At 38.5% G+C, this 24,306-nt stretch overlaps 2 protein-coding genes across 2 annotated transcripts in view; one reads left to right on the plus strand and one right to left on the minus strand.

Moving 5' to 3' along the window:
* The window catches only part of HSD17B6 (hydroxysteroid 17-beta dehydrogenase 6), a 40,908-nt gene extending 39,843 nt beyond the window's left edge, over positions 1–1,065 (minus strand). Inside the window, exon 1 of the mRNA XM_041757156.1 lies at positions 941–1,065. The gene's annotated coding sequence lies outside the window, so the exon portion shown is untranslated. The remainder of the gene's footprint in view (positions 1–940) is intronic.
* A 60-nt stretch (positions 1,066–1,125) lies between these two features.
* PRIM1 (DNA primase subunit 1) lies at positions 1,126–23,127 on the plus strand. Its single transcript, XM_041757153.1, has 13 exons — positions 1,126–1,297; positions 1,956–2,113; positions 7,580–7,686; positions 7,758–7,831; positions 9,240–9,376; positions 9,776–9,834; positions 10,840–10,949; positions 11,707–11,795; positions 11,965–12,103; positions 14,118–14,187; positions 15,080–15,171; positions 21,175–21,273; positions 22,830–23,127. The coding sequence occupies exons 1-13, from the start codon at positions 1,195–1,197 to the stop codon at positions 22,847–22,849; spliced, it is 1,257 nt and encodes a 418-aa protein (XP_041613087.1). The 5' UTR covers positions 1,126–1,194; the 3' UTR covers positions 22,850–23,127.
* The last annotated feature ends 1,179 nt before the right edge of the window (positions 23,128–24,306 follow it).

The raw sequence follows: 24,306 nt of genomic DNA on the forward strand, positions 1-24,306 counted from the left end.
CACCCGACTCCACATTTGCAATGAGGTGTATCTTTACCAGGTAAGATTGATTGGCAGATTGGCAAGTGAGTAGCAGACTCCTTTCAAAGCTCTCCATGATTCTGCAAGATTCCTCTAATTCAGATTTTAGAATTCCTGGATGTTCTATTTGAGAGACTGAGTATACAAACAGTGGCCATATGTAAAGACAGAAGTTTGAGGAACCCTGGCTGGCTCAGGTGGAAGAGCATGCAACTCAGGGTTGGGAGTTCAAGCCCTATGTTGGGTGTAGACTTTACTTAAAAACAAAACCGTGACCTACAACCTGAAGAAGCCAACCCAGGAAACCAATCCCCCTATCTATCTATAATAAACACCCCAGGAAGCCAGCGTGCTGTAAGTTAGACTTGCAGAAGTCAGATCACTGTCTGTAGTAATAGTCCAGGAAGCCAAACAATAGCCCCTATAACAACTGGCCCCAAATGCCCAGCCCTTGATTAATAAATACCAGCTTCCCTAAATTTTGTGGCCACTTCCAATTTAGGACCAACCAGATAAAGTCAAATATGTGTCCCTACTCCTGGATAGCCCAACTACAGCTTTCCCATTGCAAACAGCCTTGAATCGAGGTATACCTGAAACCTCCCCTCCCCCCACTGTAAAGCTTTCCCTTGCCTCTGCCCGCCTTTGAGTCTTTGCCAAAACTCCAGTGTCTGCGGCTGACCCCTTGCCATATAGCAAACTCTGAGTAAATAGGCTTTGATTTTCTTATTTGCTTGGTCTTCGTTTATTTCCACATATTAGACCTAGTAATTCTATGAAGAATTAATTTCCAAACCCTCTTTAAAAGATACTGGTTTACACTGTTTAAATGCGTTATTTCTGAAACATCATAAAGTTAGCGGGGAACATCATTTCTTACTTCATCTTAGCACCTAAGTCCAGAAGCCCAAGGGCTCACCTTTCCGCAGGGGATCCCTCCCGGAACGGAAGCGGCTTTCCTCTGCCCACCAGAGCAGCCGAGTTTAGCGAGGCAGCTGATTCGCTGAGATCCCGCCGCGCCCAGGCCAACCCCCAAGAGGGAACTACAATTCCCAAAGGCCCTTGCAGAGGCCGGGGCGTGGGCACAGCGCGCCTGCGCAGTGGCCGAAGCCCGGGCTGCGTGCTTCCCGCCAATTCTTGCGGTCCTCCTGCAGAGGTTGAGTCCCGTGCTCCATGGCGACGTATGACCCGGCCGAGCTGCCCGAGCTGCTTAAGCTTTATTACCGGAGGCTTTTCCCCTACGCCCAGTACTACCGCTGGCTCAACTATGGCGGAGGTGATGGAAGCCGGGGGCGGAGAGGGCAGTGGTTCGGGGGGCGGTGAGGAGGGGGCTCTGGGAGGGCGCCTCCTGCGCGCCGGGCGTCCTGTCTCGCGCTCCCACCACCTCAGGGGTGTAAAGGGGCCGAGCGGGCGAGCGTAAGCAGCCTCGGCCCCTGCGCGGTCGGACTCCAGTCAGGGCCGCGCTCGCCGGCCGCGGTGCCTGAGCCCGGGCGACGACTGGGTCCGAGCCTCAGGCAGCAGAGGCGGCTCCCGCCTCAGGGCCCGCGGGCAGCTCCCGGCAGGGGAGAGCTGCCGACTTCGCAGCTGAGCTTCTTGCGGCCCGCCGAGGAGCCGCGGGTGACATTGCACCTTTAAATATTTCTGAATGAATGAATGAATGAATGAATGAATGAATGAATGAATAAATAAAATTTCTGCATCTTTTCCCCCATTTTTACTTTTCCTATCAGATGCAGGATGGTAAACCCTTTCAAGTTAGGGAGTAGGTCTTTTTTTTTTTTTTTTTTAATATGTAGCACAGTGTTGGGCACAGAGGGCTCATTAAAATTATCTTCTCATGGGTCAGAGTTATAATGCCCCGAGCTGAATAAAGTACCAAATTAACAAAACAAAAAGTACCAAATTAACTTTAAAATTGTATATTTATTTTGCAGTAATAAAGAATTACTTTCAACACCGTGAATTTTCATTCACGTTGAAAGATGATATTTACATTCGCTACCAATCCTTCAGCAACCAGAGGGATCTGGAAAAGGAGATGCAGAAAATGAACCCATACAAGATTGATATAGGCGCGGTATATTCCCACAGAGTAAGAAGTCTTTTGTGTATTTTGTAGTTTTGTTTTTAAACCAAGAACAGGGCAGCCTGGGTGGCTCAGCGGTTTAGCACCTGCCTCAGGCCCAGGGCCTGATCCTGGAGTCCCGGGATCGAGTCCCACATCGGGCTCCCTGCATGGAGCCTGCTTCTCCCTCTGCCTGTGTCTCTGCCTCTCTCTCTCTCTCCCTGTGTCTCTCATGAATAAATAAAATCTTTAAAAATAAATAAGTAAAATAAACCAAGAATGGATTGGTGCCCCCATTGTTCTGAGATTTAATTATTAGAGCTTATTCTAGTGGAGCCCCACTTTAACTTTCTTGCAAGTAAATTGCAGTATTTTTTGTTCCTTGATAGTCTACATTTGGAAGTGAGTTGGTTGTATTCCAGCATTGGAGGTGTTTTGTTTTAAGTAGCTTTATCCAGTGTAACTCTGAGATCGACAGTCACCTACTCTACGGGCAGAGCCAGGCCAGCACCCCATGGAGTCTTGATTCCTCTGTTTCTTTCACACTCTACATCTGTTCCATTAGGGAATCCCTTTAGCTCTACTAAAATAGTATCTGAAATCCAACCACTGGTACCGGTGCTACTACCATTATCATCTTTCATCTGAATTATGGTAAAAACTTTCTAACAATTTGCCCCTATAGACTCTAAAGTCTATTCTTCAGAGAGTAGCCAGAGCAGTCCTTTTATTTTTTTTTTAAGATTTTATTTATTTATTCATGAGACAGAGAGAGAGAGAGGCAGAGACACAGGCAGAGGGAGAAGCAGATTTTACACAGGGAGCCCAACGTGGGACTCCATCCCAGGTCTCCAGGATCATGCCCTGAGCTGAAGGCGGCGCTAAACTGCTGAGCCACCCGGGCTGCCCAACAGCAGTCCTTTTAAAGCAAGTCAGAATCTGTGATTCCTCTGCTCAAAACCATTCTCCAGTGGCTCCCCATTTCACTCAGAGTAGAAGCCCCTCTCTCCCCCTCACTCCCTCCACTCCAGCCACACTAACCCTTGCTCAAGCAGTTTCCACTGCCCAATCCCATTTTCCCAGGTATCTTGTGGGTTCCTTCCCTCACCTCCTCAAGTCTTCACTCGGTGATGCCTACTGTAACCTGCCACTCCTACCCATCGCTACTGATGTAGTCTAAATGCTAGAATAGTGCCTGGCAGAGAGAGTGCACCATAAATATTTGTTGAACGAGTGAACATACCAAAATTGCCATTCTTTCTCTCCTTAAAAACACACAAATGAGGGGGAGAAATACGCTCATGGGATAATAGCTTTTATATGGAGCTTTTTCTTTTCTTTATTTTTAGAGAGAGAGTGCAGGTGTGCAAGCAGGGGGAGAGGCAAAGAATCTCAAGCCAACTTACTGGTAGAGCCCAACACAGAGCTGAATCCTCTGACCTTGAACTCATGACCTGAGCCAAAATGAGAAGTCAGACACTTAATGGACTGAGCCACCCAGGCACCCCAGGCTTTTTTTTTTTTTTTTAAGTGTTTCCTACTCCCATTATTTTCTGCTCCCCAGAGGCAACTACTTTCTTTTAGCTGATTCTTAAGGTATTTGCCCCTCGTGTGTAAATAACATTTTTGTATTTCTTCTGTTTTCCATTTTAAGCATAATCTACTTGACCTTCTACTCTGGCAAGTGAGGATTTAGCTTTTTTTCACCTCACCTTCCCATTTCCACATGTCCCAATATGTTAGATTAAAAATCTGGGTGGCCCAGTCAGTTAAGCATCTGCCTTTGGTTCCGATCATGTTCCCGGGGTCCTGGAATGGAACCCCACATTGGGCTCCCTGCTCAGCAGGAAGTCTGCTTCCCCTCCCCCTCTGCACCTGCCACCCCCCACTTGTATGCTCTCCCTCTCTCTCTCAAATAAATAAATAAAATATTTTTAAAAAATCAGGGTTAGATCACTAAGTCAACCCCAAATTTCTTGCCAATTGACTAATCTCCTAATGTATTCAGACCCACCAGGTAGTTGGTCAGTTTCATCCCAAAGAAATTTCACTGGAGCTTTCCAACCTCCAAGCTGGACTGATTGCTCCCTCTAAGCCTCATGGATAAATATGATCCTGTAATCACCCCAGTTTCCTTTCACCTCTCTCCTATTTTGGATCCTGTGTTGCCTGAATCCTTTGTTCTCTTTGTGGTTTACTTCCTGGTTTTGGTAGAGCACATTCTTCAGGAGCTTCCTGAAAAAAGGTGCATGGAAAAGAAAATACTTGACACTTTCTGTATCTGGAAAATGTCTTCATTCTACCTTTAGGCTTAAGTAATGGTTGAGTTTGTATATCAGTTTCCCCTAGTTTCCAGTGTTGCTGTTAAGACTACTGATGCAGGGGGATCCCTGGGTGGTGCAGCGGTTTGGCGCCTGCCTTTGGCCCAGGGCGCAATCCTGGAGACCCGGGTTTGAATCCCACGTCCGGCTCTTGGTGCATGGAGCCTGCTTCTCCCTCTGCCTATGTCTCTGCGTCTCTCTTTCTCTCTGTGTGACTATCATAAATAAATAAAAGAAAAAAAATAAAGTAACTATCTATATAAACTGCATTAAAAAAAAAAAAGACTACTGATGCAGGGCAGCCCCGGTGGCGCAGCGGTTTAGCGCTGCCTGCAGCCTGGGGTGTAATCCTGGAGATCCAGGATCAAGTCCCACATCAGGCTTCCTGTATGGAGCCTGCCTCTCCTTTTGCCTGTGTCTCTGCCTCTCTCTCTCTCTGTCTCTATGAATAAACAAAATCTTTAAAAAAAAAAAAAGAAAAAGACTACTAATGCATTCTCATTTTTGTTCCACTATGTTGGATTTGAAAGCTCTTAGGATTTTCTACCTATCCCCCGTCTCCCTAATGTTCTAAAATTTGACTATGATGTGCCTTGGTGTGCATGTTTTTATACCTATTGTGCTAGATACTTGATGGGCTCTTATAATCATGAACTCATGTCCTTCAATTCTAGGACATTTTCTTTTTTCTCTTTTAAGATTTTATTTTGGGGACACCTGGGTGGCTCAGTGGTTGAGCATCTGCCTTCAGCCCAGGGAATGATCCTGGGGTTCAGGGACCGAGTCCAACATCGGGTTCCCTGCATGGAGCCTGCTCCCTCTGTGTATGTCTCTGCCTCTCCGTGTCTCTCATGAATAAATAAATAAATCTTAAAAAATATATATTTTATTTTGAAGTAGTCTCTATACCCAATGTGGGGCTCAAACTTAAAATACAGAGATCGGGCAGTCCATGTGGCCCAGTAGTTTAGCGCTACCTTTGGCCCGGGGTGTGATCCTAAAGACCTGGTATGAAGTCCCATGTTGGGCTCCCTGCATGGGGCCTGCTTCTCTCTCTGCCTGTGTCTCTGCGTCTTTCTGTGTGTCTCTCATGAATCAATAAGTAAAATCTTAAAAAAGAAAAAAAAAAAAAAACAGAGATCAACAGTCTCATGCTCTACTGACTGAGCCATCCAGGCACCCCTTTTTTTTTTCTTAAATACAATTTTTTTAATCTAATTTTTCTCTGATGTCTCTAGAAATCCTTAAGTCAGATGTTATATGTCTTGGACTGGTCCACTACTTCTTTTTTAATCCTATTTTCTATTTTTTTGTCCTTTTGCTCTACTCTCTGGGGAATTTCCATTGAGGTTTTCATTTCTGCTATTTTAATTTCCAAGAACTTTTTTTAGAGCATCCAATACTTTTTTCATTGATATGTCATATCTTTCTGAGGATATCAATGATAGTTTAAGTTTTTTGTTATTCAGTGTTTTCTCAAAGTTGCTTTTTTTTCCCCGTCTGGTAATTTCTTGCATGTTGTTTATATTTAAAAATAGAGTACTAAGGACGCCTGGGTGGCTCAGCAGTTGGGCATCAGTCTTCAGCTCAGGGCGTAGTCCGGGTTCAGGGATTAAGTCTGTTGGGCTGTTGTTGCAGGGGGCCTGCTTCTCCCTCTGCCTGTGTCTCTGCCTCTTTCTCTCTCTCTCTCTCTGTCTCTCTGTCTCTCATGAATAAATAAATAGAATGTTTTTTAAATAAATAAAGTACTAAAAAAGCTGATTGGAAGATGTGTATACATGGCTGAGATTTATTACAGAGTGATCTGGCTGGACCAATTTTTGGGAAGGAAGTTCTGATGTCAATTTCTCTAGATCTTTGCTTAAATGAAAACTCCACTAGCACAGAGATGTTTGTTTTGATCACTCATCTTCTATTCCTAATGCCTGACACTCCTGATCAGATTCTTCAGAGAGGAATCTTCTGGTCTCCTACCTGGGGTGGCAGTGATAGGATATAGAAGTGGAGAAGAGCACTGGGTCTCAGCTTTCCATACGTAAATACTCACTTAATCCCCTGTATATCAGTACAATACACTTTCTTCAACAGTACCTGTTGTTCCTGCCTCCCATCCCAATCCAAAGAGACCCACTGTTTGAGGTTCTCCCTATAATAATTAGGTATCTGCCAGGAAACTGAAAGTGCAGTCACCTAGCTCTGCAGAGTAATGGAGGAATCTGAGGAACTAACTGCTTCATAGATTTTTCACTGATAATATTTTTAATCATAGCTTCACCTCTACCACACAAACACACAGTCTTACTCTCTCACTCTAGAGATACCTGTTTTCACCTGAATTTTGGGGGGATGCTGAGGTGTAATTTCCTTATTGAGAGCTTAAGATTCAGCTCTTATGGGTATCCTTATAAAAATTGTGGTAATATTTTCTCCTCTCTGGAACTTTTTGATTTTTAAAAAGATTTTTTCCTCTGGTCCTTTTTAAAAAGATTTTTTAAATATCTTTTCTTTAATATCTTAATATCTTATCTTTTCTTTAAAAGATTTAATTTAAAAGATTGTTTAAATTTCTTTCTTAAGAAAACCTTTACTATCATTTTTGTGCAGGTTTGGAAAGACCAAGATAGGTATCTGTAGCCTGCTTTCTATACCTGGTGGCCCATAGCCTCAAAGGAGGTTACTTACAGCTTGAGCCAAAGGCTCAGTTCAAACTAATTGAGATCTTTTGAATTATTGAAATATTTTAAATATATTTTTATTACTTATATGTCCAATAATAATTAAAGGTCTTTAAGACAGCTTGCAATAGGGCATTATTTGTATGTGCTTTTCCTAATCAGAAACCTAAAAAAGCTTTATTATGATCTCTTACTGATTAATAAATATTTATTATTCAAGGGTTACATGTCAATTATATCAGTAGAACTAGAAAAAAAAACAAATATCTATGGTAATATATATTTATCAAAACCTGTTTTAGGTAGATGAAATTTACCCTGTCATCAATTCTGGGTGTATAGAATCTGAATTAATGAATTTTAACTGATAGAGAGTTGGCATTATAGTATGGTTTCTTCATTGCTCTTCGGCCACTTTTTTTGTGTGTGGGTAGAAAATAGCATAATTGGCAGCATGACAGCTCTTATAGAAAATGATTGATATTTTCTACTTGTAGCCCAATCAACACAATACAGTAAAGCTGGGAGCTTTCCAGGCTCAGGAAAAAGAACTGGTGTTTGACATTGACATGACAGACTATGACGATGTGAGGAGATGTTGTAGGTAAGTACTGCATGCCTTGCTGGTAGGGTGGGTGATATCACTGACAATGAGTAATGATTCCTGTGCTCCAGTTCTGCAGACATATGTTCTAAGTGCTGGACCCTCATGACGATGGCCATACACATAATCGACCGAGCACTGAAGGGCAAGTATTGGCAGTGGGGTCAAATGCAATAATCTGTTTTCCTGTGGATATTTATCTGTCTATACCATTTTATAATCAAATTTCATAGATTTCTAACATGTTTCCTTGAAACATATGGCCAGAAAATAAGAGATTTTTAGAATAAAGTTGTAGTTGAAACTCTAATAAAGCTATTGATCAAACCAGTGAGTTTCTTCCCAATTCAGTCATCTGTCGAGCAGCTGTATGTGCTACAAACTGTCCTAGATGAGGGAAATATGAAAGATGATGATTACCTCAAGTAGGTTATACAGTCTAGGAAGGAGACAAAATTGAGGATTACATTTATGTTAAGTAATACACACAGGGTGCCCTGGAGATATAGAACAGCAGGAGTACATACAGGAATGGAAAGAGACTGCATCAGAAAAGGTAATGATAGGGGCAACTGAATAGCTCAGTGACAGCATCTACTTTTGGCTTAGGTCATGATCCCAGGGTCCTGGGATCTAGTCCCGCATCAGCTCTCTACAGGGAGCCTGCTTCTCCGTCTGCCTATGTCTCTGCCTCTCTCTCTCTCTCTCTCTGTGTGTCTCTCATGAATAAATAAATAAAATCTTTAAAAAAGAAAAAAATGAAAAATAAAATAAAAATGAAAAGGTGATGATAATAATGTTAAAAATAGCTAACTCTCAGCACACCTGGGTGGCTCAGTTGGTTAAGCCTCCAACTCTTGATTTCAGCCCAGGTCATGATCTCAGGGTCCTGGGATCTAGCCCCACGTTGGGCTTCGTGCTGGGTGTGAAGCCGGCTTAGGATTCTCTCTCCCTCTGCCCCTGTACACACATGCTCTCTCTCTCTCTCTCTGAAAAAAATAAATAAATAAATACGCTAACTCTATATAGGCTGTGTATCGTGTACAGGCACTGTTCTAAACACTTTAAATTTATTAACTTTTTTAATGTCCCTAGACAGGGTTGTGTTGTTTTTTTTTTTTTTTAAGATTTTATTTATTTGAGAGAGAACACAGGTGGGGGTCGGGGCAGAGGGAGAAGAAAAAGTAGACTCCCTGCTGAGCAGGGAGCCTGATGCTGGGCTCAATCCCAGGACCCTAGGATCATGACCTGAGCCGAATGCAATCACTTAACACACTAAGCCAACCAGGCGTCCCCCTAGACATGGTCTTAAATGATAAATGGCAATTGGTCAAGGAGAAAAATGGAAATGCTGGAGTGTGAAGAAATTCTTGGCAGAGAGAGGAGACCACGATACGTATAGACATGAAGGCAAGACCATAGACACAGGAAACTACATGTAATTTAGTATAGTTAAGGTGAGTACATGTGAATAAGAGGTAAAAATGAAACCAAGGAAGTAAGCGAGAACCAGTTTATTTATAGATTTTAAAACTTATTTCTCCCCTCCTCAGAGGACTTTGGATTTAAGCATCGTCTCTGGGTATATTCTGGAAGGAGAGGTGTTCATTGTTGGGTCTGTGATGAATCAGTTAGAAAATTGTCCTCTGCAGTACGTTCTGGGATAGTTGAGTATTTGAGTCTTGTAAAGGTAAGATCTCAATGATCTTTTACATTTTTTTGTTTGCCAGATATTTCCAAGCCTGAAATGTTTAGTGAAAAAAATGAAACTATCTTTTATATGCATATTCCAGAGTAGATGATCTTACCAGCAGATCAAATAATCATAAGTAGCTACATTTTCTAAGATCTTTCATATTTTACTGTAAATATCCTCCTTTGTAACAAAAGGAAAAAATTGCTTTTCTAGTTCAATTATATCAAGTGAAGTTAACCCAGAAAGTTACAGGTATTGAAACTATATAAAATAGCATGTAAATTTCTGTATTTTGACAATTTAATCATATCTGTAGAACACATTAAAGAAATTTTTTTAGTATTTCATTTGTGTCATATATATGAAGTTCTTTTTTGATGGTTTATTTTTCAGGGTGGTCAGGACGTTAAAAAGAAAGTCCACCTAAGTGAAAAAATTCACCCTTTTGTCAGGTCTGTTGGGAAAGACTCCATGCAGTTCTTGTCTGATTTACCTACACATGCTTTTACAGTTACACTATTACCAATTTTCTCTATTGGGGTAGCATTTTATAGATAATAATAGGAAGAGTTAATTGAATGGCTGTTTTATGCTGCAGTATGCATGACATGCTTTACAAATGTTCTCATTGCCCTTAACAATAACTTCATGAGGGACATGGTGATATCTCCATTTATAGATGAAGAAAGTGGGATTTAGAAAGATTATATAATTTGTTTGGCACCACACAAGTAATTGTTAAATTCAGGATTCATGTCTTGGTCTGCCTAATTTCAAAATAGTCTTTCCACTAAATTCATTACTTCTCTAGGTGAAAAGAGCATCGTATTAAGAGTAAGAATCTCTATTCTGTGGCTTTCTAAGACCATGATAAAATATTAGAGCCTCTATTTCCATATATATATATATTTTGGGGAAAATAACATTTGCTCCATGTATTTCAGAGTTGTGGCACAGATTAAATAAACAATAGGTGTGACGTCTATTTGCAAATTGCTAAGCACTACATAATTGTTGAGGTGTTAAAGCAAGTACCTTAGTAGAAACTACTCTGTTTCTCAGTAGAAGCTATTCAGATTCTGTCCCATACTCTGCTACTGATGTATTATTATGTTGTCCTGGCCTGGTTGCTTTCTACCTTATTACATATTTATGATGCTATTAACCTTCTAATTTGTGGAGTTTTAGAAGTAAACATTTCTTGAATCTATTCTAAGCCAGGTACTGTACCAGGTTGTTCCCCCTTAGAATGTCTTAGTTAGCTCTTATGATCCTGTGAAGGTGTATTATCCCCACGTTACATAGCTAATTTCTGTTTGTATTTTTCTTATTAGACTAGTATATGCTCATTAAAAAAATTCAATAGAAGTAAGCACTAGTCTCCCAAATGGCAAGAAAAACTACGCAATGTACATGTTGCCAATAGTATTAGGACTGTGCTATTACTATTCCTACAGCAAATCTATAAACATAATAAAAAAATACTTTGAAGAATATGCCTTAGTTGATCAAGATATTCTTGAAAATAAAGAAACCTGGGATAAAATTTTAGCCCTTGTTCCTGAAAATATCCTTTCTCAAGGCCATTTCTATGTCAGCTATATGTATTGATCTATGATATTATGCATTCTGCCTACATATTCTCATATATTCACTCTTATAAGTTTAATCTTTTTACACAAAACTGGTTTTCTGCATTCTAGTCTGGAATACAATAAGAAATGAGGCCATTCTGGAAATAAATTTCATTTTTGGAATTTGATCCTCATAGAATTAATAGATACTTAAAGAATGCTGAATCATTTAGTCAAAATATGTACAGATCAGGGAAGGCTTTTATATTAACCCATATAGTTATTTTGGCATTATTTCTGTCATATCAGTATATATTTTTACAGGGGAATTTTTTAAGGATATGTGTTTAATATTTGCATTTTAGAGGGCAGCCCAGGTGGCTATCTTAAAATTTGCATTTTAGAAAACCATAATTACTTTCTTTTTTCTTTTTTTTTTTAATGAGGGATGAACCTTTTTTTTTTTTTTTTTTTTTTTTATTATAGTCACAGAGAGAGAGAGAGAGAGAGAGGCAGAGACATAGGCAGAGGGAGAAGCAGGCTCCATGCACCGGGAGCCTGACGTGGGATTCGATCCCGGGTCTCCAGGATTGCGCCCTGGGCCAAAGGCAGGCGCCAAACCGCTGCGCCACCCAGGGATCCCCCATAATTACTTTCTAATAAACTTTTGAAATCCTTGTGGTAATACATACTGAAAACAAGTTGTTCGTTGATGTGCCCTAAATGAGTGTTTCCTTAATGACTCATTACCAATTCATGAGAAACTTCAACAAAACTTCCAGAAGCATCACAATTCACTTCAGCGTTGGGAGTGTTTGAAGAAAGCCATCAGCTCTCAGGTATATTTCATTGAAATCTCTATTATAAATATAATAATGTAATTCTTAATTAAATTCTGATTGTTTTGCTTAGTAAGTTAAAGAAGTTAAAGAGCTTTGGAAGCCATTTTTTAAAGAAATCCTCAAAATTCCTAACTGATCCTCACACTAGACTTGCCTCTGCTTTTAGGATATCAAAAATGACAAATGTGGGCACTGGCTTGAATTGGAAATCATGCTCCAGTACTGTTTTCCACGGCTGGATATCAATGTTAGCAAAGGAATCAATCATTTATTGAAGAGCCCTTTTAGTGTTCATCCTAAAACAGGTACAGTATAAAGAAAGTAAAGAAAACTAGAAGAAAAATGAGTTCTTTTTTGTTTTAATAAGCATGTCACTCAGTGTGAATACATTATGATGTCTGAGATATATGAAAAATTGAAAGACTATTATGTAATATCTAAATTATTTTTTAATTGTTGATTAGTAGCTACCAGATGAGTTTTCACTACATAAATAATTTTCATCTGGGTTTCTGAGGTTTAGTGTTGGAATTATTGAGGAACTTAGAAATCATAGAACAACACCTGTTGTACAGATGAGAAAACAGTTTTCCAAGAGGTTAATGTGACTTGTCTTAAAATAAATTGTGTCAGAGCTAGGAACAGAATTCAGTTCTTAAAACTCAAAAGTTCTGTGCTTTGCCCACTATGCCTCCTCCCTCAGTTCTTTTTCCATAGTTTTAGGGTTCTTCCTTCACATTTCTCTTAAATATGTTTTGATAGACTGAAACTGACTTTAAAATAAATATAAAAGGTGCTATATTGACATAAACTTTGCATCATCCAGCCAGGAAACATACATAGTTATATATAGTTGTCCTTTTTAGCATCAATAATCCAACTCTGTCACGTGTGTGGGATGTTAGGCAAATTTCTCTCTGTGCCTTGGTTTTCTCATCTGTAAATGGAGATAGTATAGTACCTACCTCCATGGATTTTTATGAAGATCTAAAATGTAAAGTGCTCGGAAAAAGTGTCACACATTCAATTCTCCCAACTTGCCTAGTTTCCTTTAATGATCTGTAATGATTCTCTAGTCCATATATTAGAATAAGCCCCTTTCCAAACTTATCAACTATGTGTTTTCAGCTTCTTTTGGTAATAAGCTTAATATTTCTTTTTTTTTAATTTTTATTTAAATTCAATAACATATAGTATATGATTAGTTTCAGAGTAGAGTTCAGTGATTCATAAATTCCATATAACACCTAGTGCTCACTATATATTTGTTAATTTTTTTTAAAAGATTTTATTTATTTATTCATGAGAGACAGAGAGAGAGAGGATGAGAGGGAGAGACACAGGCAGAGGGAGAAGCAGGCTGTCTGCAAGAGCCTGATGTGGGACTCGATCCCTGGAATCAGGCCCTGGTCAAAGGCAGACGCTCAACCGCTGAGCCATCCAGGCGTCCCTATATTTGTTAATATTTATTAAACCTAATTCTAGAGCTTTAGTGGGTATCCCCTTATTCTAATATCCAGGGTTTGGGTAAATAATGATGTTCATATGTATGTACATTTTGATTATATCCTTTTCCCATTAAGCAGCTGCAGTCTTCAAGCAGCAACTCTCAATTCTCCTAATTATTTTACTTGCTATTTACTTGGCATTTTTTGGATTCATTATCTCATTTCTGCGATGTGATGAATTTTATGAGGTGTTCCCAGGTGTGAATATTATGAAATGGTAGTATAATGCTGTCGACTTTATTTCTAAAATGCTTTCCAAAGATGCCCAACATATAGGTGTCTGTTCTGATCTCACCAAATAAACCAAGTTAATGAAATGAACTATAACTATGTTATTTCATTTTCAGGACTCATTAATTTAATATCATTCTGTACTTATATATAAAAGGATATTAGGAGGAAGGAGATAGAAATAAAAGTAGAGGGATGCCTGGGTGGCTCAGTGGTTGAGCATCTGCCTTTGGCTTGGGTCATGGTCCTGGGGTCCTAGGATCAAGTCCTGCATCAGGCTGCCTGCAGGGAGCCTGCTTCTCCTTCTGCCTATATCTCTGCCTCTCTGTGTTCTCATTAATTAATTAAATGAATGAATGAATAGATAGATAGATAAGAGCACTAGGTAATAGCTCAACAGTCTTTCATACCTATTTTTAAGAGAAATTAAAAGCACGGCTAATGTGTAAGTAATTTCTAACTATTGTTTTTTTAACAGATGAGTCTAACCCTTTTTCTAAGCCTTAGATTAAAGTTTTGCCAAAATAACACATAAGATTGTATTTTACAATCATCAATTTATAACTTTTGTTTCTTATAGGTCGAATTTCTGTGCCTATTGATTTACAGAAAGTAGATCAGTTTGATCCATTTACTGTTCCAACCATAAGGTATGTTCTAGATTGTTGATTTTTTTTTTTAATTTGTGATTGTTATTCTAAATTTGAAGTAGATTGAATTAGATCCCTTCCAGAGAGGCAGCTCCTCTGAGGCTATATGATGATGCCCTAGTAGGGCAACATTTCCTAGTGAGTTCCACAGAACACAAGCTGCTCTTCTCTAATAAAAAGATTACAAGTTCAAATAAGTTTGGGAAATAACAACTTAAACAGATAAAAAGTTCTTTACTGTAAGATTTCCTAATTTTCATTATGCATGGAAAATTCTAACAAGAGATTGTGATTTTTAGAATATCCCAAATTTAGTTGGTCACATCTTTTTCACAGAAAATCTTGTGTGATTCATGTGCTATCACACACTGGGTAATGTTGACCAAGAACCAACTTTAAAAAATTTTATTCTAGGGTGCCTGGGTGGCTCAGTCACTTAAGCATCCAACTCTTGATCTTAGCTCCAGTCTTGATCCCTGGGTCATAAGTTTAGGCCCCATACTGGGCTCCACACTGAGCATGGAGCCTACTTAAAAAAAAAAAAAAAAAATTGGACGCCTGGGTGGCTCAGCAGTTGGGCGTCTGCCTTTGGCTCAGGGAGTGAGGTCCTGGAGTCCTGGGATCAAGTCCCAACATCGGGCTCCCTGCATGGAGCCTGTTTCTCCCTCTGCCTGTGTCTCTGCCTCTCTCATGAATAAATAAATAAAATCTTTTTAAAAATTAGAATTCTCAAAAAAAAAAAAAAAAATTAGAATTCTCTTATTCTGGGGCACCTGGCTGGCTCAGTCGGTAGGGCACGTGACTCTTAATCTTGGAGTCATGAGTTCAAACCCCACGTTAAGTATAGAGTTTAAAAAAAGTTTAAAAAATTCTCTTATTCTATTATTTGTAGCTCTATCTGCCATGAATTGGATGCCGTTTCCACTAATGATGAGGGAAAGGAGGGAAATGAAGCTGAATCTGATATCAAACATAGAACCAGAGGTACGTTAATATGTTGAAGTTTCATTTTAACATGTTTCTTATATAGACATCCTTCTGTCAGTCAAGTAATTAATTCTCTTTGGATTCAGCCCAGAATGGATCAATATTTATCCTGAAACCACCAAATAATAATATATAATATCATAATATCATATGTAACATGATATCATGTTAACAAATAATATCATAGCAATGTCCATTCTTCATCAGTTGCCCGGAAGGTGCTGTTGAATCCAATTTAATCAACAGATATTTACTAAGCAACATCTAAATGCCAGGATCTATACTATAAGATTAAATTGTCAATTTGTGTTGATAGTTGTTTGACTCTCACAATCTTAGGTTCAACAGCTACTTATTTAACAACTACTATGTATGCAGTACTTTTGTTCTTTGTTTTTGATGTAGCTAGATGAGTGTTATGGTAATATATATCTAAACTGTGGTTGAATTATATATTCAAGATTTTGAAGGAGCTAGGGAATTTATAAATCTCCTGCTAATAGAAGCCAAATCTTTATATTAACAACACCCAAGAGACACTCTATAGCCACAAAGCCAATAGAACTTCCTGTGATGATGGAAATTTAATGCACTGCTCAGTGTGGTAGTCACTAGCCACATGTGGCACAATCCACCTGAATTGTGAAAACTGGATTTTCATTTCATTTAAAATAGCCACATGTAGCTGGTGACTATTGTAATAGTGCAGATCTGTGATCTCTGACCTTTCTTGGTCAAATGATGCTACCTTCTGTCAAAATCCAAGCTCAAATATCACTCCATTAAAAAAAAAATCATTTCATCTATTCCAGCTCAAACATAATACCTAAACATAATACATTTCATTATTAATGTTTATAGAATGATTACAAGCATTCTGTGTAAGGTATTTGAGGGGCACCTGGGTCGCTCATTTGGTTGGGTGTCCAACTCTTGGTTTTGGCTCAGGTTACGCTCTCAGTCATGGGATCGAGCTGAGTCTGGCTCAGACTGAGTGTAGTGTCTGCTTATCCCTCTCCCTCTGCCACCACCCCCACACTTTCTCTCTCTCTCTCAAATAAATAAATAAAACCTTTTTTAAAAATAAGTAAATAGGGGCACCTGAGTGGCTCAGTGGTTAAGCATCTGCCTTTGGCTCAGGTCACGATTCTGGGGTCCTGGGATTGAGTCCTGCATCAGATTCCCCTGCAGGGAGCCCGCTTCTCCCTCTGCGTATGTCTCTGCCCCTGTATGTCTCATGAAAAAATGAATATTTTTTTAATGTAAGTAAATAAGGTATTTAAAAAATGTCTCCAACATGAAAAATCAGAATAAACTGGAAAAAGGCACTCAGAGAAAACAGATAATGCAAGGAATAAAGAAAACCCTTATTTTTTTAAGTAATGGGTTAAATCATCTCTGTGCCCAACATGGGGCTCAAACTCACCACCCCGAGATCAAGAGTCCTATGTTCTAACTGAGCCAGCCAGGTACCCTGAAAACCTTTTTTTAAGAAATTAATATCCTCAGAGGATAAGGGAAGATAGAGTATCCATGAAGCAAGATCAGATTGCTATGAAAAGAAACAGAGAACAAAGAGGTCTTAGAAATCAGAAACATAATCCTTAGAATACAAAATTCAGTGGGAGAAAGTAATACAAAAAAGATAAAGATATTTTGTTGTTATTTTAAGGAGGAAAATGATAAAGGAAATCAGAAGAATGGTTCAGGAGGTCTCATACCTCCTGTTGTTTCAGAAAAACAACAAACAAGGAGGGAAAAAATATCAATTATATAGGAAACCATTGTGAAAATGGGCCCTTTATTGAAAAGGTTCAGCATAAGAAAACAAACCAGCACCAAGGCACATCATTTCGAAATCTCAAAACACTGAGAATTAAGAAAAGAGCTTTCTGACCCCTTCCTACTTGTCCCCCACAAAAGCCACAGACCTAAGAATGGCCTCGAATTTTCTAAACAATTGAAGTGTTCATTTGCTAGAAGTAGATACTGGAAAAGAAAAAGTGGTTGCCATTCAAGAGGATGGAGAGGTCAGAATTAGAGCAGCTGCTATTTTTTCCAGCCTGTTAGTACTATTTTATGCATAGATTACTTTAACACAATTTTTTTAATATTAATCTCTTGATAGACATCTTTTTTATTCAGATATTTTTTTTAAATTTTTTTTTAATTTTATTTATTTATGATAGGCACACAGTGAGAGAGAGAGAAGCAGAGACATAGGCAGAGGGAGAAGCAGGCTCCATGCACCGGGAGCCCGACGTGGGATTCGATCCCGGGTCTCCAGGATCGCGCCCTGGGCCAAAGGCAGGCGCCAAACCGCTGCACCACCCAGGGATCCCTTATTCAGATATTTTAAAGAGAAATTTTCTAATATAACTATTCAAAAATAAACTAAACTATCATTTCAAGTATTCATAAATAGTCAACAGAGGTGCTTTAGAAATGGTGGGGGGGTTGGAGTAAGTGATATGTAAGTTCCCTACTATTGTTTTAGTTTCTGTGATTTGAAGCCTTTGTCCTTTTTCATACTAGTACCATTTGTTCCTGCCCTTCTTCCCAAATCCTGGAATATTCTCCTCTCCTCTCATTATATCTTTTTTCTTTTTCTTTTTTATTTATTTTTTTTTTTAAGATTTTATTTATTTGAGAGAGAGAGAGCACAAGCAGAGGGGAGGGGGCAAAAGGAAAGGGAGAAGCAGGAAGCCCAATGCGAGACTCAATCCCAACACCCTAAGATCATGATCCAAGCTGAAGGCAGATACTTAACTGACTGAGCCACCCAGGCGCCCCTTCTTTTTCTTCTTTAAATATTTTATTTAGGGACTACCTGGGCGGCTCAGTGGTTGAGCTCTGCCTTTGGCTCAGGGTGTGATCCCAGAGTCCCAGGATAGAGTCCGACATGGGGCTTTCTGCATAGAGCCTGTTTCTCCTCCTCCTTCCAATGTCTCTGCCTCTCTCTCTTTGTCTTTCATGAATAAATTCTCTTTTAAAAATAAAGATTTTATTTTTTTTATTATTATTTTTTTTTAGATTTTATTTATTTAAGAGAGAGGGTGCAAGGGATCCCTGGGTGGCGCAGCGGTTTATCGCCTGCCTTTGGCCCAGGACGCAATGGAGACCCGGAATCGAGTCCCATGTCGGTCTTCCGGTGCGTGGAGCCTGCTTATCCCTCTGCCTGTGTCTCTACCCGTCTCTCTCTCTCTCTCTGTGTGACTATCATAAATAAATAAATAAATAAAGAGAGAGAGAGAGAGAGAGATTGCAAGTGTGAGTTGGGGGAGGGGCAGAGGGAGAGGAAAAGAATCTCAAGCAGATTCTACACGACCATGGAGCCCGATCCAGGGCTTAGTCATACCACTTAGATAATGACCTGAGCGGAAACCAAGAGTCAGATGCTTAACTGACTGAGCCATCCAGGTATCCCTAATTCTATTTTTTTTCCTAAGACCCACTTCATAGCCACCTCAGTAACCCTTCACTGATGGATTATTTGGCCTTATAATTATCAATATGCCTGTTTGGTCTTTTAATTTTATATTGTTTTCTATTACTACATACAGGACTTGTTTTTCCAGTTCATTTAAAAACTTCTTAAAGGGATGGCGCGATCTTGGAGACCCGGGATCGAATCCCACGTCCGGCTCCCGGTGCATGGAGCCTGCTTCTCCCTCTGTCTATGTCTCTGCCCCCCTCTCTCTCTCTCTGTGACTATCATAGATAAATAAAATTTAAAAAAATAAAAAAAATAAAAAAATAAAAAAAATAAAAACTTCTTAAAACCAAAGAGTTTGGTGCTCAGTTCAGCAGCACATATAGAATTTAGCATAGTACTTAATATGTAATAGGTAGTTAGTAAATATTTAAGTAATTATTGAGTGTCTATTATATATTCCACAATGGTGAAGTAAACATATAGACTTCTTTTTTTTTAAGATTTTATTTATTCATGAGAGACACAGAGAGAGAGAGAGAGAGAGAAAGAAAGAGAGAGAGAGGCAGAGACACAGGCAGAGGGAGAAGCAGGCTCCATGCAGGGAGCCCAACGTGGAACCCGAACCCAGATCTCCAGGATCACACCCTGGGCTGAAGGCGGCACTTACCACTGAGCCACTGGGGTTGTCCCATATGACTTATATACAAGGAGCTTAGAATCTTGAATTAAAGATTCAAAGTTTATGTGGTTGATCCCAAACTAAACTGTTTATTTGTTATACATTTTATTATTAAAAGAAAATTCATATATAAAAGTTTAAGACAAACTATAATGTGCTTTTATAATTGCCACAGTTCAGATATTTATCCTTAATATCCTCATCAAAATTCCTTTTCTAGTCCCAAGTATGTTTATTAAATTTTTTTAAGTATAATTTTTTTCACTCTGAAATGAACCATTATGAGGAAGATTCCATGCAGTCATAGCATGCTACCGAAATCCAAATCTCATCTTGTTCTCAGATTTTCTCCCCTAACAGATATTATAGATTGTGTAACTAAATAAATGAATAAGATTCTGTATTCAAAGTTTTGTTGTGTACATCTTTTAAATTTTATATAAATCAAAGAATACCTATACTTAAGTCACTGTGACTATAAACTTTAGTTTATCCCCAGGTAAAATGCCCTAACTTCACATTTTTAATGTTTGCTCTGTTAATAAAATTATTTATTACTGAAGCCACAATTTCTAAAGAAAGGAATATATGAGACTTAACAAAGAGCAATAGATTATGTCAGTCTAACACTAGAAAGCCTGACTACTAAAGTAGATATGTACATGTGACTTGGATATTTTTAAGCAGCACTCTCTTAAAATACAGTAGCCACATATGGCTATCAAGCCCTTGAAAAATGTCTAGTATAAACAAGGAACTGATTTTTTTTTTTTTTTGTGGCCTGTGTTTTGTTTTTTGTTGTTTTTTTTTTAATTTATTTATTTATTCATGAGACACACACAGAGAGAGAGAGAGAGAGAGAGAGGCAGAGACACAGGAGGAGGGAGAGGCAGGCTCCATGCCAGGAGCCCAATGTGGGACTCGATCCTGGGACTCCAGGGTCAAGCCCTGGGCCAAAGGCAGGTGCTAAACCACTGAACCACCCAGGGATCCCCAGGAACTGATATTTTTAAATTTAATTTTAATTGCTTTAAATTTTAAAACTGATACAGGCCTGGGTGGCTCAGTCAACGGTTAAGTGGCCAGCTCTTGATTTCAGCTTGGGACATGATCTCAGGATCTTGGGGATACAGCCTTGCATCAGGCTGTACACTCAGTGAGGAGGAGTCTGTTTCAGTATTCTCTCTCTCCCTCTGCCCTTTCCCTCACTTTCTTACAAGTGTGTGCACACACTCTAATATAAATAAATAAATTTTTTAAAAAAGTTTTAATGTTTAAAATTTAAAAGTTTTAATGTTTGGGAAATTTGGGTAAATGAGCCTACTTTTATACTATTTTACACTTCAAATATAAACATAAATCAAATATTTTTCATGATAATGTATCATCTAAATTGAGATGTGTACAAAATGCTAGATTTCAAAGACTATGAAAGAGAATATAAAATATTTCAATTTTTATGGTGTATTAATAATAATATTTTAGATACACTGGATTAAATATTAAAATTAATTTTACCTTTTTAATGTGGCTACTAGAGTAGTTAAACAACACATTTATCATTATGTTGGAAGTACTGTACTAGAGAATTGTGTTGTTGGGACAGCCCGGGTGGCTCAGCAGTTTAGCACCGCCTTCAGCCAGGGTGTAATCCTGGAAATACAGGATCGAGTCCCATGTTGGGCTCCCTGCATGGAGCCTGCTTCTCCCTCTGCCTGTGTCTCTGCCTCTCTCTGTGTGTCTCTCATGAATAAATAAATAAAATATTTTTTAAAAAAATAGAGAATTGTGTTCTAGAGAATTCTTATAAGAAACTTAAAGTTATACTGTCATGTTATTCTTGCTTCCAAAATGCTAATTACAATGCATGGCCTTTATAATTTAGATTATAAGAAGACTAGTCTAGCTCCTTATATAAAAGTTTTTGAACAGTTTCTTGAAAACCTGGATAAATCCCGAAAAGGAGAACTTCTCAAGAAGAGTGGTAAGACGCTATACCTTTCCCTTTTAGTCATTTAGATCTTAGTGTGGGAAGTTGAAAGCATCCAGCAAGTGAGTAATTTTAGAGCTCTAGCCTTTGCCCTCCTAAAATAAGTTAATAATTTAGCTTACTATCCTTGGTGTTTTAAAAATTGAGCTCCCTTAATTCAATTCAACAGATATTCATTAAACACTTCTGTGAATCGGGTAATATGAAGGAAACAAAGATTAATTACAAAAATGAATTCCACACCATGCCTCCCTGCCCTTAGGAAGTACTCACTGATAAAAACAAAAAAGTATAAAATGCTAAGAAAGATCTCATCTGATTGAGAGAACCTGAGATTTCATATGAAGAGTGGTATTTGAATGCTTTACAGTGAGCTGCCATGCAGATTCTAATTCCCAATGCCATTATACCATGCCTTGAGGTATGAGTAGGATTTCCACAAGCAGAGATTTGATAAAGGTACAGGAATGGAAAAAGGAGACAGGTTGTTCATTCTTGAAGGAATAGCAAAGGTAAAGGCATTAGACAGGAAAGCGCCAGGTAACTCTGGAGGCCATCGAGTAGTTCCAGCTAACCTGGAACAAAGATGTGTCAGGAAGTGATAGGATAGAATTCTGAAGAAGCAGACTGAAGCCAGAGTATCAATGGCCTTGAATTCTAGTCTTGAGAGTTTGGGCTTACTTCAACGGGGACAAGGAAGCTAGCAAAGGTTTTTGAGGGAGTACCATGATTTATAGTTTTATCTAGCAAAATAAAACTAACAACAATATATCTGAGGAGAGGAAGGGGAGAGAATAGAGAGAGCAAGAGGCCAGTTGGGCTATTACCATTAGGACACTAGTACCGGCTATCTCCAAAAGGTGCAAATACTACAGCCATCCTTGAGAGTTGGTAATGATTTGGACGTAGAGATGAAAGAGGAAAGTTAGGAAAGTTAAAAGTGTCACAGAAGCCAGGGGAAAGGAAAATTTCAAGGAGATTATCAAGTGTCAAATGCAGTAGAGAACTGTTAAGATCCTGTTGGATACTGAAACTAAAAGGAGATACTAAGAGTAAGAGGACAGCAGTATCAAAGGAAAAAGTTCTTTGAATAGGAGAGATGTGAACATATGTATAAGCCAAATGAAATCAGCAGTGAATATTATTCAGGAAATTGATAGGATACCATAGACAACTGTAGTAGGGTTATAGAAATACAAACTCCTTTTCCACTTCATTTTTTAATAATATGCATGATGTTTAAAGAGTAGTGCCCAAGATAATGCTGAACTCATAGTAGACACTCAAATATGTGCTTATTGAATGAACAATGATGACTCTGAACTTGGAAAGCCTCAATGAACCTGCCATTCCAACTGGCTGTGTTAAGTCCTTTGTATTCTTTTTCTGTACTAGCTCAGCCTATAATGTAGGCTTCAGCAAATGTGAAAACAAATCTTTATGCATGATGTGAATTTAATGGAAGCATTAAGCAAATCAGAATGTGAAAATAAATGGGATTTGTCTTGTTTTCCCTTACTATCCTTTGATAAGAATCTATTCTCTTTCAGATTTACAAAAAGACTTCTGAGGATAACAACTCTCCTCAAACCAGTGTAGATATCTTCTAGCTTCAACCAAGAATCAGATATTTCAAGAGCCATTTGATAAATATTGTAGAACCATAGATGTGTGCTCAAAGCAAAATTTCCTTTTCTTGAAAAATGATTATGTTGAAAAGATTCCGGAGACTACCAAAGGAGAGTGTCCAGCTTTCTGGAAGGAAGAATAATGGGAGAAATAAGTGGATTGCAGATACATTTGTAAAAGTTAATATCATACAAAGATAATGCTAAGATTTTTTTTATATACCTTTTACCAGTTGCCATATGTATTTTGATATACTTCTACCAGTTGCCACATGTAGGGGCAAGTGAGCAGTAATATCCCAAAGACTCTAATCTCAGCTCACTGGAGACAGCCTCCTAATTAATGAACTGAATGAATATTCTAGGTGCATGAGAGCTTTGTCCTTAAGTCTTAGACACTTAATTATACCTGGAGTGTGTATTTCATCACTTTTAATGTTGCTTACTGATATTTTTGTTGATCAGTCCACACCCCATTGCCCATCTTTTAAAAATCATTTTATACTGGGCATCTAGGGATCCCTGGGTGGCGCAGAGGTTTGGCGCCTGCCTTTGGCCCAGGGCGCAATCCTGGAGACCCGGGATCGAATCTCACGTCGGGCTCTGGGTGCATGGAGCCTCCTTCTTCCTCTGCCTGTGTCTCTGCCTCTCTCTCTCTCTGTGTGACTATCATAAATAAATTTAAAAAAAAATATATATATATATATATATATATATATACTGGGCATCTAAACATACGGAAACTTCAATTCAAAAAATATGTTACTAGATTACAATAGGAGATAGTAGAGTGTTTTTTTACAACTGTTGCATTTGTAGCTACCAACTTCCTTCCTCAGAAAACAATTGGATTAGGCTGCACCATAAAGCAGCAGCTTAGAATAACCAGTTTCACTGACATAAAACTTGTTATACTTGTCAAAACTTGTTATACTTCCCTTTCTACATATCCAGATACTTAATTTTAAAGGTTTTTTTCTACCATATTTAATTTTTTTTTCTGAAAGTGTCAGACTTCTTTTGCCTAGTTTTACAACCAATCTAAACAAAACAGTCATTCAGGTTTACAGTCCATCTTTTGAGAAACACTAAGAAGTCAAGCTATCAGGCTGGTGCATTCTGTGATTTATGAAAATTTTCCCTCCTTTGCATTTCCTTTAACATAGTTTTCTCTATAGCCACACAGCCTTTTTTTTTTCTTAATCTTTTGGCTTATATATATAAAACAGACTTTACAATGCAGTCAACATATTGCAATGCCTTGCATTTCCTTCTCGTTTCTAATTTTTTAAGAAAAAACATTAAAGGCCATTGTGCAAAATTCCTCATTTAAGCTTCTAATTACTATATATTGTTCAGTTTTTAGGTCTGGAAAAGTGGGTCAGTTATAATTCCTGAA

The sequence above is a fragment of the Vulpes lagopus genome, chromosome 5 (genome assembly GCF_018345385.1).
Source record: "Vulpes lagopus strain Blue_001 chromosome 5, ASM1834538v1, whole genome shotgun sequence".
In the NCBI taxonomy this organism is placed as follows: domain Eukaryota; kingdom Metazoa; phylum Chordata; class Mammalia; order Carnivora; family Canidae; genus Vulpes; species Vulpes lagopus.